At 39.1% G+C, this 13,966-nt stretch overlaps 2 protein-coding genes across 3 annotated transcripts in view; one reads left to right on the top strand and one right to left on the bottom strand.

The window, feature by feature from the left end:
- The window catches only part of grb2b (growth factor receptor-bound protein 2b), a 64,325-nt gene extending 56,185 nt beyond the window's left edge, over positions 1-8,140 (bottom strand). Inside the window, exons 1-2 of one of the 2 annotated variants that reach the window (XM_034127073.1) lie at positions 7,968-8,140; positions 3,680-3,945 (exon numbers count right to left, since the gene is read on the bottom strand). In XM_034127073.1, coding sequence (XP_033982964.1) covers positions 3,680-3,757 — 78 coding nt within the window. In that variant the 5' untranslated portion in view covers positions 3,758-3,945; positions 7,968-8,140. Of the gene's footprint in view, positions 1-3,679; positions 3,946-7,009; positions 7,115-7,967 lie in introns of those variants that run through there. The other variant, XM_034127074.1, reaches the window with a different exon arrangement.
- Positions 8,141-12,259: 4,119 nt separating this feature from the next.
- Positions 12,260-13,649, top strand: mchr1b (melanin-concentrating hormone receptor 1b). The gene is made up of 2 exons (XM_034127183.1): positions 12,260-12,326; positions 12,619-13,649. The coding sequence occupies exons 1-2, from the start codon at positions 12,260-12,262 to the stop codon at positions 13,647-13,649; spliced, it is 1,098 nt and encodes a 365-aa protein (XP_033983074.1).
- The last annotated feature ends 317 nt before the right edge of the window (positions 13,650-13,966 follow it).

The raw sequence follows: 13,966 nt of genomic DNA, 5'->3' as shown, positions 1-13,966 counted from the left end.
GGACTTATAAGAAATGTCCGATTTTGATTCTTAAAGTAAGATGTTTCTTTTCAAATGTACACAGTGTTAATACAGTATGCCAGGTGGGGTTAGCTACATGCTATATGATGTCAAATGTTAAAGATTTAGGAAACAATAAGACTATGTATTTACAAAAAATCATAACACATTGATAGGTGTAGTTTTTGTGCGGGAACTTATTTAAACGCCAGAGTAGAGCTTCATTTAACGAACAAGACTTCATCTGAAGAAGTGAGCCCTTTCTTGGGGTCGGAGACTTCTGTAAAAGAGTTCAAAAACGCCTTAAAAAAAACACATCTTGCAGGAAGGAAACAAACTAAGAATGACGTGCCGAACATATGAGGAACTGAGAAGAGCAATTCAGGCTTTGCACATTTCTGAACAATCTTTAAAAGATATCAATTGCGGGAAGATAAAAAAAAAAATCGGTGGTATTTCCCAATAACATCTCGACTGGAACGCTGCCATGCGGTCGGATTTTTCCACTAGCTGTTGAAATCAGAGGAAAGTGTGTTCTCTCTTCTTATGCAAATTTAATAAGAACTCAGATTTAGCTCTGTGTTTCCTGAGCTCCTCCTCATCTCTCTCTCTCTCTCTCTGCGGGCCCCCTGGTCAGACAGCTGACTTGTATATTATATACAGACACAGTATGAAATTAAAGTACTTCATCACATGCAAACTGTCTTAAAGTAGTCCTGCACGCTGTTAGCATGGAGGGGGAGGGGTTTCATCTCACATGGACAGAAAGGAAAGCAGAAGGCCTTAAAGGAGAGGTGTCATGCTTTTCCGGTTATTACCCGTCCCCTTGTGTGTTATGAAGGTTTTTATGCATGTAAACGGTGTGCAGAGTCAAAACCCTCAAAGTACACCCTGTAGCGAGTAAAACTCTAACACAGAAAATACCTCCCCAAAACGCCTCGTTGGAGATACGTCACTGCCCATTTGATTCTTCCATTTCGTTCCGGGTACGGCATGATGTCAAGCGGTACCCGGAACGAAATGGACCAATCCGTGGAGCCGTTACGTTACGTCCGCGGAGCCGTTACGTTAAGCCCCCGCTGATTGGTCCAAATTGACCAATCCACGGACTTCCTCACACACACATCTGTGTGCAGGGAGCAGGCAGCTCAGCTGATTTCTCCTCCCTGGCTGCAGGCTGATAACAAACAGTTGGGATCGTGGAGAAATTCTCTCTGCAGACCCATTCTCACAGCGTTTATCAACCTTTTTCTTACTCAATATCAAGCCACACTTATTGTTTTTACTTCGACTGTGAGTTTGTGTGTGCTCAGGATGAGTTTGGCTGTGTTTCGCTATGTATCCTAAACAAGGAAACAACACTTCCAAGGAGCTCAGCGCGATTCACAACGTCCCGACCAATCAGAGCACACTGTGCTCACAGGGAGGGTGGGGGCTGGAGCTATTGGAGCTACAACGAGCCGTTAAAGGCAGAGAGTGAAATTCAGTGAATACACGTAGTTTACAGAGATGCTGTATGAGAAACCAATGTGAGTTTGGAAAAATGCACAATATAAATCTATTTTAGTAGACCTCAACAATGGAATTATGATCAGTGGAAATGACCATGACACCTCTCCTTTAAGATAAAGACTCTGTTCAACTGGTGATCCTGAAGCGACAGTTCTCTGAAAATGTGTTATGATGATCTGCACGTTAATCTACCTGCATGTCTGGCGAAGCACGTTCAAATCATTTATCGTTACGATCCAAACGGGATGATAGGTCACACAAAGCTTTTATAAAAAGGGGACAAACGAAGTGTTGTTGAGGATCAGAATATTTAGTTTATCCCAAGGGGGAATTGGGTTTTGTGATTGGAGCTCCATCATAAAATAAAACGGAAAAAAATCGTAAATGTATTCATATGAACATAAGAATTTAAACTAAATAATGTGGAATAAAAATGTTAAATAACACCTTAAACAATAGGTATGGGCACAAACAAAGTTCAAGGAAAAATGTGGATTCATAAATAAAAGAAAAATATATGTGTATGAACATAAGAAGTTAGTAAAAATGTGCAATAAAATCTAAATTAAATGGATTTAAAAAATGTTTATAAACATAATAAATTGAAGTACAAATGTGGATTAAATTAAATACAAATAGAAATATTTGTTGTTAACACATGTCAAAGTAAAAAATGTTCAAGACGTAAAAGAAATACTGTAGATTAAAAATTGAATTAAATGTATTTAAATATACATAAAAGCAGGAGGCTGTGGCTCAGTGGGTAGTGTGCTGAACTTTGAATCAGGGGGTAGCAAGTTCGAGTCCCACTTCAGTCAGCATGTCGTTGTGTCCCTGAGACACCTCACCCCAAATTGCTCCTGTGGGGATTGTCCACAGTACTGAGTGTAAGTCGCTTTGGAGAAAAACGTCTAACAAGTGACATGTAATGTATTGTAATAAAAATAACCTTGAAACCTGTAGCCTTTCAGTAAAAATAGCAGCAACCTTTGAGCTAAAGGGAAGTTCTTAAAGTCAGAAAAGATGTCAACACAGAGAAAATGTGAAGCTTTCTCTCAATCCTCTGCCTCTTCATCCTCATCCTGCTCGTCATCACTGTGACGCTCAACAAAGGGATTATGATGATTGCATTTAAAATCTAAAGAGATTCTCTGAGCAGGAGATGTACTTTCTAATATCTTATCTCATCAAGGTCACAGTGACATAAACGCTTTTTAAGCAACCAGGAAGCACGAGGCTTTGAATAAGCTTCTGAAGCCTCGGGGTTGGCACTTTAGATATTTCATAACGGAACAAAAAGCTTCTCTGGCCACTTTAATCACGGGAACTTTTGTGCAGTCAAATACATGCAATGCTCCTTTAAAATACTCTGCAACAGTCCAGAGGAGCTCGAGCTAACGTTCAGCTGTTTTGTTTCCACGTGTAATTAGCATGGGTGTCGTCACATGACGCATGGTGTTGTGGATTTGAGGCTGAAGCCCGGGGCTACTGATATTCGGGTATTTTAACGAGGGTTTTACAGATACATGTGACAAGTATATGATAGTGTAACATATAGAAAAAATAACATGTTTTTGAATCTAAGATGAAGACATAACACTGTAGATGTAATCGTCTGATATATTGACATATTTAATATTTATTTATATGTTATATTATTTTTTAAATGTATAATATTTTTTGAATGATAAAAGAAAAAGCTGGTTTTGCGACTGAACATTTTTGAATCTTTTAATTTTATTTGAATAATCATTAAAAAAAATCGATGGCGCAGTTTTGGCAATGAACAGCTAAAGGCTTAAGCTTTCTGAATAAGCAATGTAAATAAGACATTAAATGAATATAAAATAGTGAGAGAAGATATAGAAACAAAAGATTGCAGGAGAATTGTGCAAGAATAAGATCAAATGAAACCAAATGTAAAATCAAACACTGTATGTTATTTTAATGTTATTAAAGCACTACTTATATCCTACAGATGTTTTCTGTTCAGACTCAAACTAAACATCTCCCGTACCTCGTGTAACCAAGTTTAATTCAACGCACTACGGATATGATTTACTACACAGGAAATAAAAACAGCAAAAGCAGACTTCCCAGCAGCGCATCGTCATGAGTAATACAGACATGTCTTGACATTTGAATCGAATACCTTGTTTTCACTTACCTTGAGGACTTCTCCACGCTTGAAACTAAGCTCGTCATCAGCAGTGGCTTTGAAATCGTATTTTGCTATGGCCTCCATGCTTGTAGTGGTTACTGGAGAGAAAAAAAAATCACTTGCTTGTCTGTGGTTGTGTTTCAGGGGTTGAATAAAAAATAAAAACACGTATCCAGGCTCCTGTGGCCAGATAATATCCTCCGAGTCTCTCCTCCCGTCTATGACCCGCTCCTTTAGGGCTGAGACCTCACATACAGGTCACAGGAAGGTACCTGCAAAACAACAAACAAGATGCAATTAGATGCAAATATATAGAGGAACAACCATGTGTAAAGGTTTTGAGCTACAGTGTAGTTGAACAATGAACTTCTTAAGCTCCTACAACAATGCAACATACTTTACACTCAAGACATAAAGAAAAATACATTAAATAGTGCGAGAAAAGTGAATTTTAAGACCTCATCGCCACTTGGAGTTTTAACCGGTTACATTGGCGACACACTTTACCTCACATTGACTATATACAGTATTGATTGTCCTTCCTCCTTATCTTCCAACCATTTGGACGCAGACTTGCATTTCCCCATAACGATGTTGTTTAACGACCGGCGTAAACGGACCTCCGCGCGCTATCAAGCAGTGAGCGTGCGATGTCCTGTTCAGATGACGTCAAATCCAACGGGATGCCATAAATAAACTACACAGAATCACACTACACACCTACGCAATGATTACATTCAGGCAGACTGTAGAATACAACCTCTTTGGACAATTTATATACTTATTGAGAACTAGCTACAAAATGTAATACCTTGGAAAATGCCGTTTAATACTTTTTAGTTGCCTTAATTTTCGCTAAATTGATTTATCAACTTGTAATACTTTTTAAGACCCTGCGGACACCCTGTGTGACCAAAGAAATCCCAAATTCAGGATCAATATAGTATATCTTATTTAATCTAATCTAATATAAAGTACAGGTTATTGGGAGCTGCAAGGATATCCAGGCCCAAAACTCATATTTACTATGATTCTTATTTTTAAAAAGTAAATGAGAATGAATCGCAATTGCAAAAATCTGTCAAAATAACTTATTTTCCAAATCCAGCACAAATACTAATGTCAAACATATGTGTAAAGTGTTTACAGGCTACAGCTGCAGTTGATCTGACCAACTATAATAAGAGGATAAGAGGACATTGATGCCAAATTCACTCGTTCAATCAATAGTAACTCGTAGTGACTTTCTTGACAGCGTGCCACCTGGCCTGGAGACGGATAAGTCACTCAGTATCCTTCTTAAAGCTGACAGTGATATGCCGGCTAACCCTACAGTTGCTGAGTTAAATGGATAAAGCCGTGTTATCTCATTAAGTTGTTCTCCAATATGCCACCGTGTAGCTCTGATAGCTCTCACACCAATAAAGCCCTGCATCGAATAACACCGGACAGATAGACAACTAAACACGGTGGCAATCTTATGGCAAATTATCTATTTCTTTAAAAAAACAATCCATGTTTTTCTGCTGCTGGATAATCAGTTAATATGTTACAGTACAGACGATCAGTGGTGGAATACTGTGTACACTTTGTTACAATGTTATTCTACTTTATTATTGATGTAAAAAGTACAATATTTCAGTCTGATATTAAGTGAAACAGAAGTAAAGTGACAGAAAATAGATATCCTTCAAGTAAAGTACAATTTTGAGGTAATTCACCTGAGTATTATCATGTTATACTACTTCTACTCCACTACATTTTAGAAAGCCAATATTGTAATTTTTACTCCACTACCTTCATCCTATACTTGATTAAAGTTATTAGCAAATACAATTGATAAAATCGGTGAATTAATACCTATTTGTCATATCATTATAGGTTAAGATATCCCCCAGCAGTATACAAAGTAATTACAATAAGCTCGACACTAAGCAAACTCATTAAAAGATCAAAAATAATCCAGTAATGTAGTATAAATGATTCAGGAGTGGGCCATTATGGTTTTAATGTTTGGTATTTTAAGTATATTTGGATGTCAATACTTTTCTACTGTACTTAAGTAAGGTTTTTAATGCAGGACTGTTACTTGTTATTGTCTCTTTTACCGAAGTATACAATTTGAATACTCTGCTGCAGATACAGGACAGCTATCTAGTCATTTGACGTAACGGTACGTATTAAAATGTAGCCTGCAGCCTTTGTTTACAGCAGTATAACTGTCAACAACACCATGAAGACAGACGAACAACAAAGCACACAGGGACAGAAGTACATCAGTGAAGACAAAGTGAAGAAAGGGGAAGCTGAAGACGAAAGGGAAGCCATAACCCTGAAGCATTTACAACCTTCTCACGGTCCTTTACAGTCAAAACTATGGCAGAAATATACAATTTATCACATTTTAAGCTCACATTTTCACTGTTTTTCACGCCACTTGGAGCAGATCTTGAGAGCTTCTTCCATCTCTGCACTTTACACATATAAGGCTTTGAATGCAGGACTTGTACTTGTTATTTATACAATTTAGTAATGCCTCTTAAGCTACATCAGTGAAGACAAAGTAAAGAAAAGGGAAGCTGAAGACGAAAGGGAAGCAGTCTGCCACAACCCTGAAGCTTTTACAACCTGCTCATGATTCTTTACAGTCAAAACTATGGCAGAAATATACAATTCAGAGCATTTTAATCTCATATTTTAACAGTTTTCTCACGCCCCTTCACGAGTCTATGGCCCTTATTTACATCATTAGGGTCTAAAAAGTTGTAAAATGTGCTTCTGACTTTGATAGGCTTGACAAGCATAATGTCCACTTGCCTTCTAGTCTGTATCTTTGTATTAAACTATGGCAGACATATACATTTGAAAGCATATTTAGCTCTAGTTATTGACTGTTTTTCACACCACTTCAATGGGATTTAAGCACTTCTTCCACCTCTGCAATACGTTAGTACTTTACTCATATAAGGTTTTGAATGCAGAACATATACAACCTTCTCATGATTCTTTACAGTCACAAATATACGATTTTTAGCATATATAGCTCACATTTGGACTGTTTTTAACGCCACTTTGGGACAGCCACAACCCTCAATCATTTACAACCTTCTCATGATTCTTTACGGTCAAAACTATGGCAAAAATATAACATTTTTCGCTCACATTTTGACTGTTTTTCACACCACTCGGAGCGGATCGATTCCGTTCCAGCTAACAGAGAGATAGCATGCCGGCTAACGGTCGTACAACAATAACTGCGATGCGGTGTGACTACTAAACTTAACATATATATATTAAACCAGGCAAAACGGGCACATTAACGCTGACACTACTCACCACAAGTGTCCAGTTGGGAATACACACGAGCTAAAGCGGGAGGCCTACGAGCTAGCTTCACGTTGGCAGATGTGAAAAGGCAGAAAACACCTTTTTTTCGTAACGCTAGCTGTTGTTGCTAGCTCAGTTAGCCCGCAGCTAAGCTAATTGAAGCAAAGACCTCCAGGAAGTGAAGCCGACCGTTGAGGCAGATTTTTGAAATTGGCACAGTGGCCATGAAGCGGTGCTACAGCTTCCGTGGCGTCATAATGGCCCAAATAGACTCGTTCCCCATTGATTTACATTGGGGAAAGTCTATCAGAATCAGAATATAGGGGACATTTAACAGCAAAAGTGAAGAGAGAGACAACTAATAAAACACTATTAGATAACGGAATGCAAATAGTATTAAATAAAAACGTTTTTTCCAATTTAAAACTAACATTCGTGATACATTTCTCCAATTTACATATTGTCAAGTCAGTGGATTGGAGAGTATTCTATTTTATTCTGTAAATATTTTATAATGTTTAAATACTACTCTGAATATAGGTATTGTTTACTGAGAATATGAATGTATTGTTTTTAAATTGTAAAATGTTTGCCTTTATTTTATTTGTATTTTTTCTAGTTCACATATTCCATAATACTGTTTATAATTGTTTCCACTTTTTAAATAATGTCCCAATTTGGCATAAATTAAGTATACCATTCATTTGACTGACAGATAGCAGCAGATTGTAGGCGGGGCTTAAGATAAAACCTCCACTGCGCATGCTCAATGGGCCCACATACGGGTACTTTCGGAATCTACAGTCGCTCCTTTTTCGGGCTTCAAGCGCCTCTGAGCAGCTCTCATAGGAATGAACGGCATCCTCCACCAGTTCTCTTTAAAACATCCATGCACTGAACTTGACTAGCCTGCGTCGGGTAAAGGAAACACTGCACAACTTTAAAGAGAAAAGCATTAAAAACTCACCACTCAGAATATATTCCGTTTCGATGCTGCCACCGTAACAAAACCCTGTATGGTGTTTCTAATCCACTCCCTGCTTCTTCCTCTGGAGAGGCAACAAAACGCTGTAATGTCTCAGGCTGATCGTCCTACATGTAGCTGCTAGCAGAAGGGTTTATTTCCGCTTCCTTCCCCCAGAACAGGGAGGGTCTGCCCGCTGTTGTGACTGGAGCTCCTCCCTGTCAGTCTGTACCACCATGGACTGTTACTTATTTATTTATTAAGCTTACTATATTTATTTATTTTCCTGACATGTGTATAGTTTACTTTACTGCATTACTTGCCAGAGGTGGGAAGCAACTAAGTAGATTTACTCAAGTACTATATTTAAGTTACATCTTGAGGTACTTGTACTTTACTTGAGTATTTCCACGTTATGCTACTTCTACTCCACTACAGTTCAGAGGTAAATGGTGTACTTTTACTCCACTACATGTATTGAATACCTTTAGTTACTTTACAGATGTGGATGAATGATGTGAAATCTAATCAAGTGTTAAATCAGACTTTAGTTCCACCTGGAGTAAATCCACAAGCTACCCTGCAGTATACAAACTAGCTGCACCTTTACCAGCTTTGAGAACACTTTCATGATCAATCATTATAAAACATATCATATATATTATTCTGAAATGGACCAATCTGCACAATGACTACTTTTACTGTCGCTACTTTCACTATATTTTGATGATAATACTTTTCTACTTTTACTTGAGGAACATTTTGAATGCAGGACTTTTACTGTAACAGAGTATTCCTACACTCTGGTACTTCTACTTTTACTCAAGTACAAGATCTGAGTACTTCTACTTTTACTCAGGTACAAGATCTTAGTAATTCTACTTTTACTCAAGTACCAGATCTGAGTACTTCTACTTTTACTCAAGTACAAGATCTGAGTACTTCTACTTTTACTCAAGTACAAGATCTAAGTGTAAATAGTTAAGTAAAGTTCAAGTACCTCGAATTTGTACTTAAGTAGCTAACAGTACTTGTTTAAATGTAGTTACTTACATCCCAGCACTGGTGTTTTACCGCTGTCCTCAACTGGCTTGACTTATCCCTGTGATTATTATAAGCAGCTTAATACTAATACCAAATAATAGTATGTACTTTATGACTTAGATCTATCTATACAGTGTTGGAAGAAGTACAAACATGATTCACTGAAGTAATAGTAGATTATATTATTGTAATTAACTCATTGACAGATTACGTTACATCAGACTTTTATAGCTGCTCTCCTCTTTCCATCTATATTCAGGGAGACTCAAATTAGAGGGCAAGACAACATACATTATTCCATTTCAGGCATTAAATATTTAGTTAGTGTGGCAAGATGGAACATCAGATAAAATGGGATGGATAAGGTTAGGGCATCCTGATATATGTAATATATGACAAGGCTGAAAAATAACACAGCGCTTTGACATAAAAGTAAACAATGCATTAGGGACAAAAACGGCATCGTATGCAATCATATTATTCACAAACTCATGATTGATGCCTGGACATGTAGCTAAATGTGCTGTAAATGTGCACCAAATGTATTATTTTAATGATTTCTGGAACAATGTATTGAAAGAAGTGGTCCTATATTGGATTAAATTGTATTCTTTCTACTTTGTTGAACCCAAATTGCGTTTTGTAGCATGTTAACACGGATGTGCACATGAGTTAAACATAGAATACAGCTCTAAAAGGTATTGAATTATCAACAGTTGAATGATATATATCTATAGAGTATACCCAATATAAATATACAGAATAAGTAAGAATACACTGTAATACACCAATCTACTAATACAAAATATGAACAATGGCTACTATACCCTATTTATTTGACATCTGCTTGATATGGATATAGGAGGGTGCATTTAAATACCTGGACAATGCTGACACCTAGTGGAGAAGTCTAACATCTAAATGCAGCTTTTTGCAATATGACATGTTACTTATGATTACTGACAATATACTGTAGAATACAAGCTGTTTATTAATAATACAAATTAAATGGTATAGTATTTTTATTTCACAGGATGCTATGACACCTTAAAAACATAAAATAAGATAGCATTTAATATAAGTTAGTGGCTATAATATAATAGTACAAATGCAGCATGTGTACCCGATTACAGACATGATATATACATGTTACACACACTATATTCATACATGATTAATACAATATACACACATAGTATTACATGGAATAGAGGGAGGTAAATAGAAAAGAGAATACATACAATAAAATAAGACAAAAGTTAATCACTGATAACCCAAACAGTAAAAGTAAGACAGAAATGAGACAAAATGATTAAACAGAAAATATTATAAAATAAAAATGTGATTTAAAAATACAAATATCTATAATTAAAAAAATGAAATATAAAAAATTACAAAATTAGAAATGACACTTTTTGATTGAAAATGGAAATTAAACAAATAAACAAAGAACAATAGAAAGTGTGTACTGCTTATTGTAAGCTAAGTACAATTTGGTATTCAGCCTCTGTTTCAATAAGTAATTGTAAATCATGCAAATTCCCGTCAGAGGGTCATAGGATGAGTGCATTGGTATTATGGGATGATACATCTTTTCATAATATGATGTACAGGACTCACAGTAATGAAGCTCAGCGCAAGTTCAACCAGGAAGACCTTCTTTACTCATTAATTTACTATTTCCATGTTACTCTCTCTCCTCTCAATAAGTGATCGGGGGCGTCACTCCCCAGCTTAACCCTTCACTTCGCTCTATTCTCACAAGCCTATCATAGCGCTCTGCTAACCCTTTTAAATCTGCTCTCCCACCTCTGTCAGCTGTCATTTCAGGTGACTCGACGCAACCCTCCTCCACCCTTTTTTTCACCTTCTGTCCCTCTGAATCCAGGGTCAAGCTAAGCCCCTCCCCTTCAGACCGAACCCAACTATCCATTCACCACCACCAGGGTCAAGCTAAGCCCCTCCCCTTCAGACCGAACCCAACTATCCATTCACCACCACCAGGGTCAAGCTAAGCCACTCCCCTTCAGACCGAACCCAACTATCCATTCACCACCACCAGGGTCAAGCTAAGCCCCTCCCCTTCAGACCGAACCCAACTATCCATTCACCACCACCAGGGTCAAGCTAAGCCCCTCCCGTTCAGACCGAACCCAACTATCCATTCACCACCACCAGGGTCAAGCTAAGCCCCTCCCCTTCAGACCGAACCCAACTATCCATTCACCACCACCAGGGTCAAGCTAAGCCCCTCCCCTTCAGACCGAACCCAACTATCCATTCACCACCACCAGGGTCAAGCTAAGCCACTCCCCTTCAGACCGAACCCAACTATCCATTCACCACCACCAGTGTCTAGACCCCGGGGGGTTTCATCGGATCGGTTCTCCCCTCCCGAATGATACTCCTGCACAACGGGGCCTAATCGCCAAAACTCCATTACATTCATTTGTGTATTCCTGGCAATAAATATGTATTTTTACATCAACACCGTCTCTCCTGATTGAAAAGCCACACGGTGCTGCAGGGGATAAAGATGGACATGTACTCTTTTAACAAGGAGACACCTCTCTCTCGCTGTCCTTCAAACTCAAATATCTTTATTGACATGAACATAATGACATTGTGAAAGCATTGTCCAAATTATGGAATTTATAACATGCATCTATACATAAACCTTTGGAGACTATGTGTGTTTGTGCATTTTGAACAAAAGCAGAATTAACATGTTTTTTATTAAGGAAAAAAAATATATATATATAAGGAAAACAAACACATTTAAGTAAAAACGTCCCTTCAACCCTCATGCCATTTCCTCACACCTTAATGTGACAATACAGGCTAATTATAGATTATTGTGCAGTATATATACCCATATAACGTGGAAGAATAAGAGAGGAGAGAGCTGGTGTAAATAAAGCCTCTCTGTCTGTCTGTCTGTCTGTCTGTCTGTCTGTCTGTCTGTCTGTCTGTCTGTCTCTCTCTCTCTCTCTCTCTCTCTCTCTCTCTCTCTCTCTCTCTCTCTCTCTCTCTCTCTCTCTCTCTCTCTCTCTTTCTTTCGTTGGCTTTTTCTTTTTTAGTGCGAAGCAGGAGGGTAACAAACAGCCTTTCTGCACGTTGAGCTCTCTTTGAGTGGATTTTAGTTTTATTCGCTTTACAATGCTCTTCATTCAGTCTTACTGGACTCGCTCAAAACAGATATATTATATATTATCATTACTTTAAAGAAAGACCACGAAAAGCTCTTTGGGATGGACTTTGAAATCATTTCAAATTCATCTTTTTCTCCCTTCAGTTCGGCTGAGAATCTAACAGAAGGTAGGTTGTTTTGTTTCTCCTCTGTAACAAAGCTTTGTCTTAAGTGAAGTACCTGCTTTTAGCTTTGGTTGATGTTCTGAGTGGCTGCCTTCAAGGTTTATTGCAACTTATTGTGAGTCGCTTTGGTTTGAGTGTGAGCCAAAGGAAACATAGGGAAGTGTTTTCAACATTTCTGAATTGATTGTCAGACTCAACACACATTGTTAGTGCTTCGTCACAGATGTACAAATATGTGTTGAATCAGATTTTTTGTTTGGATTGATTTATGATGATATCCTGTTTGTTTCCTCAGAGTATGATCAGTACACCAACGGGCTCATGCCAAGCATCTTTGGTGTCATCTGTTTCCTCGGGATCTTTGGAAACTCTATCATCATCTACACCATTGTGAAGAAAACCAAGTTCTGCTCTCAGCAAACAGTACCAGACATCTTTATCTTCAGCCTGTCCATCGCAGACCTCCTCTTTCTCCTCGGCATGCCGTTTCTCATCCACCAGCTCCTGGGTAACGGGTCGTGGTGCTTCGGGGGCACCATGTGCACCGTCATCACCGCTCTGGACTCTAACAGCCAGATTGTTAGCACCTACATCCTGACTGTGATGACTCTAGATCGCTACCTGGCAACGGTTCACCCTATTCGCTTCAAACATGTCCGAACGCCCTTCGTAGCCGGGGCGGCGGTGGCTCTGGTTTGGGTTTTTTCTCTTCTCTCCATCACTCCAGTCTGGATGTATACAGGACTCATGCGTCGGAAGGATGGCTCAGTTGGATGCGCCTTATTGCTGCCCAACCCAGCGACAGACACATACTGGTTCACCCTCTACCAGTTCTTCTTGGCCTTCGCTCTACCATGGCTGATCATCTGTGGGGTTTTCTTCAAGATTCTCCAGAATATGTCCGCTACAGTTGCTCCCTTGCCCCAGCGCAGCCTGAGGGTTCGGACCAGAAAGGTGACCCGTATGGCGGTGGTTATCTGCCTGGCGTTCTTCATCTGCTGGGCCCCGTACTACATCCTGCAGCTGGCCCACCTCGGAGTACAGCGGCCCACCTTTGCTTTTCAGTACGCCTATAACATTGCCATCAGCATGGGCTATGCTAACAGCTGCATCAACCCGTTTATCTACATCGTGTTGAGTGAAACCTTTAAGAGGAAGTTCATTGTGGCCGTGCAGCCGTCCCACTGCAGGGTCTTCAGAGTGGCCCCTGCTGCTCTGGCTGATGGCAGCATGAGTCTGAGGTTGGCTCCTGACAGCTCTCAACCCTCTCAGTCAGGAAGGGAACTGCTTCAGAACATGCTGCCTGTCACTGTGGCTGTGCACTGAAGTGGAGACTTGACTGGCAACAGCCAACCACCAACCGCTATCTCCAAAGGTCAATCGCCAACAGCCTTTGCAAATAGCCAACTGCAATTGCCAATGGCTTGACCCAATGACCAATGGTCAACCGCCAACCATTATGTTCAAAGGTCAATCGTCAACAGCTTTTGCCAATAGCCAACCGTCAACAGCAATTGCCAATGGCTTGACCGAATCTGTCATGGTTTTGGATTTATGTTGCCATTTTCCGGTTTTATTTTCAAATTCTGTTCTCCCTTTGTCTGGTCTTCCTTCCTGTGTTTGCCCTCCTGTGTCTGATTGTC

Source organism: Trematomus bernacchii, unplaced genomic scaffold, assembly GCF_902827165.1.
Source record: "Trematomus bernacchii unplaced genomic scaffold, fTreBer1.1, whole genome shotgun sequence".
Lineage (NCBI taxonomy): Eukaryota > Metazoa > Chordata > Actinopteri > Perciformes > Nototheniidae > Trematomus > Trematomus bernacchii.
The sequence above is the reverse complement of the archived record's forward strand: the minus strand, read 5'-3'. Positions and strand labels throughout refer to the sequence as shown.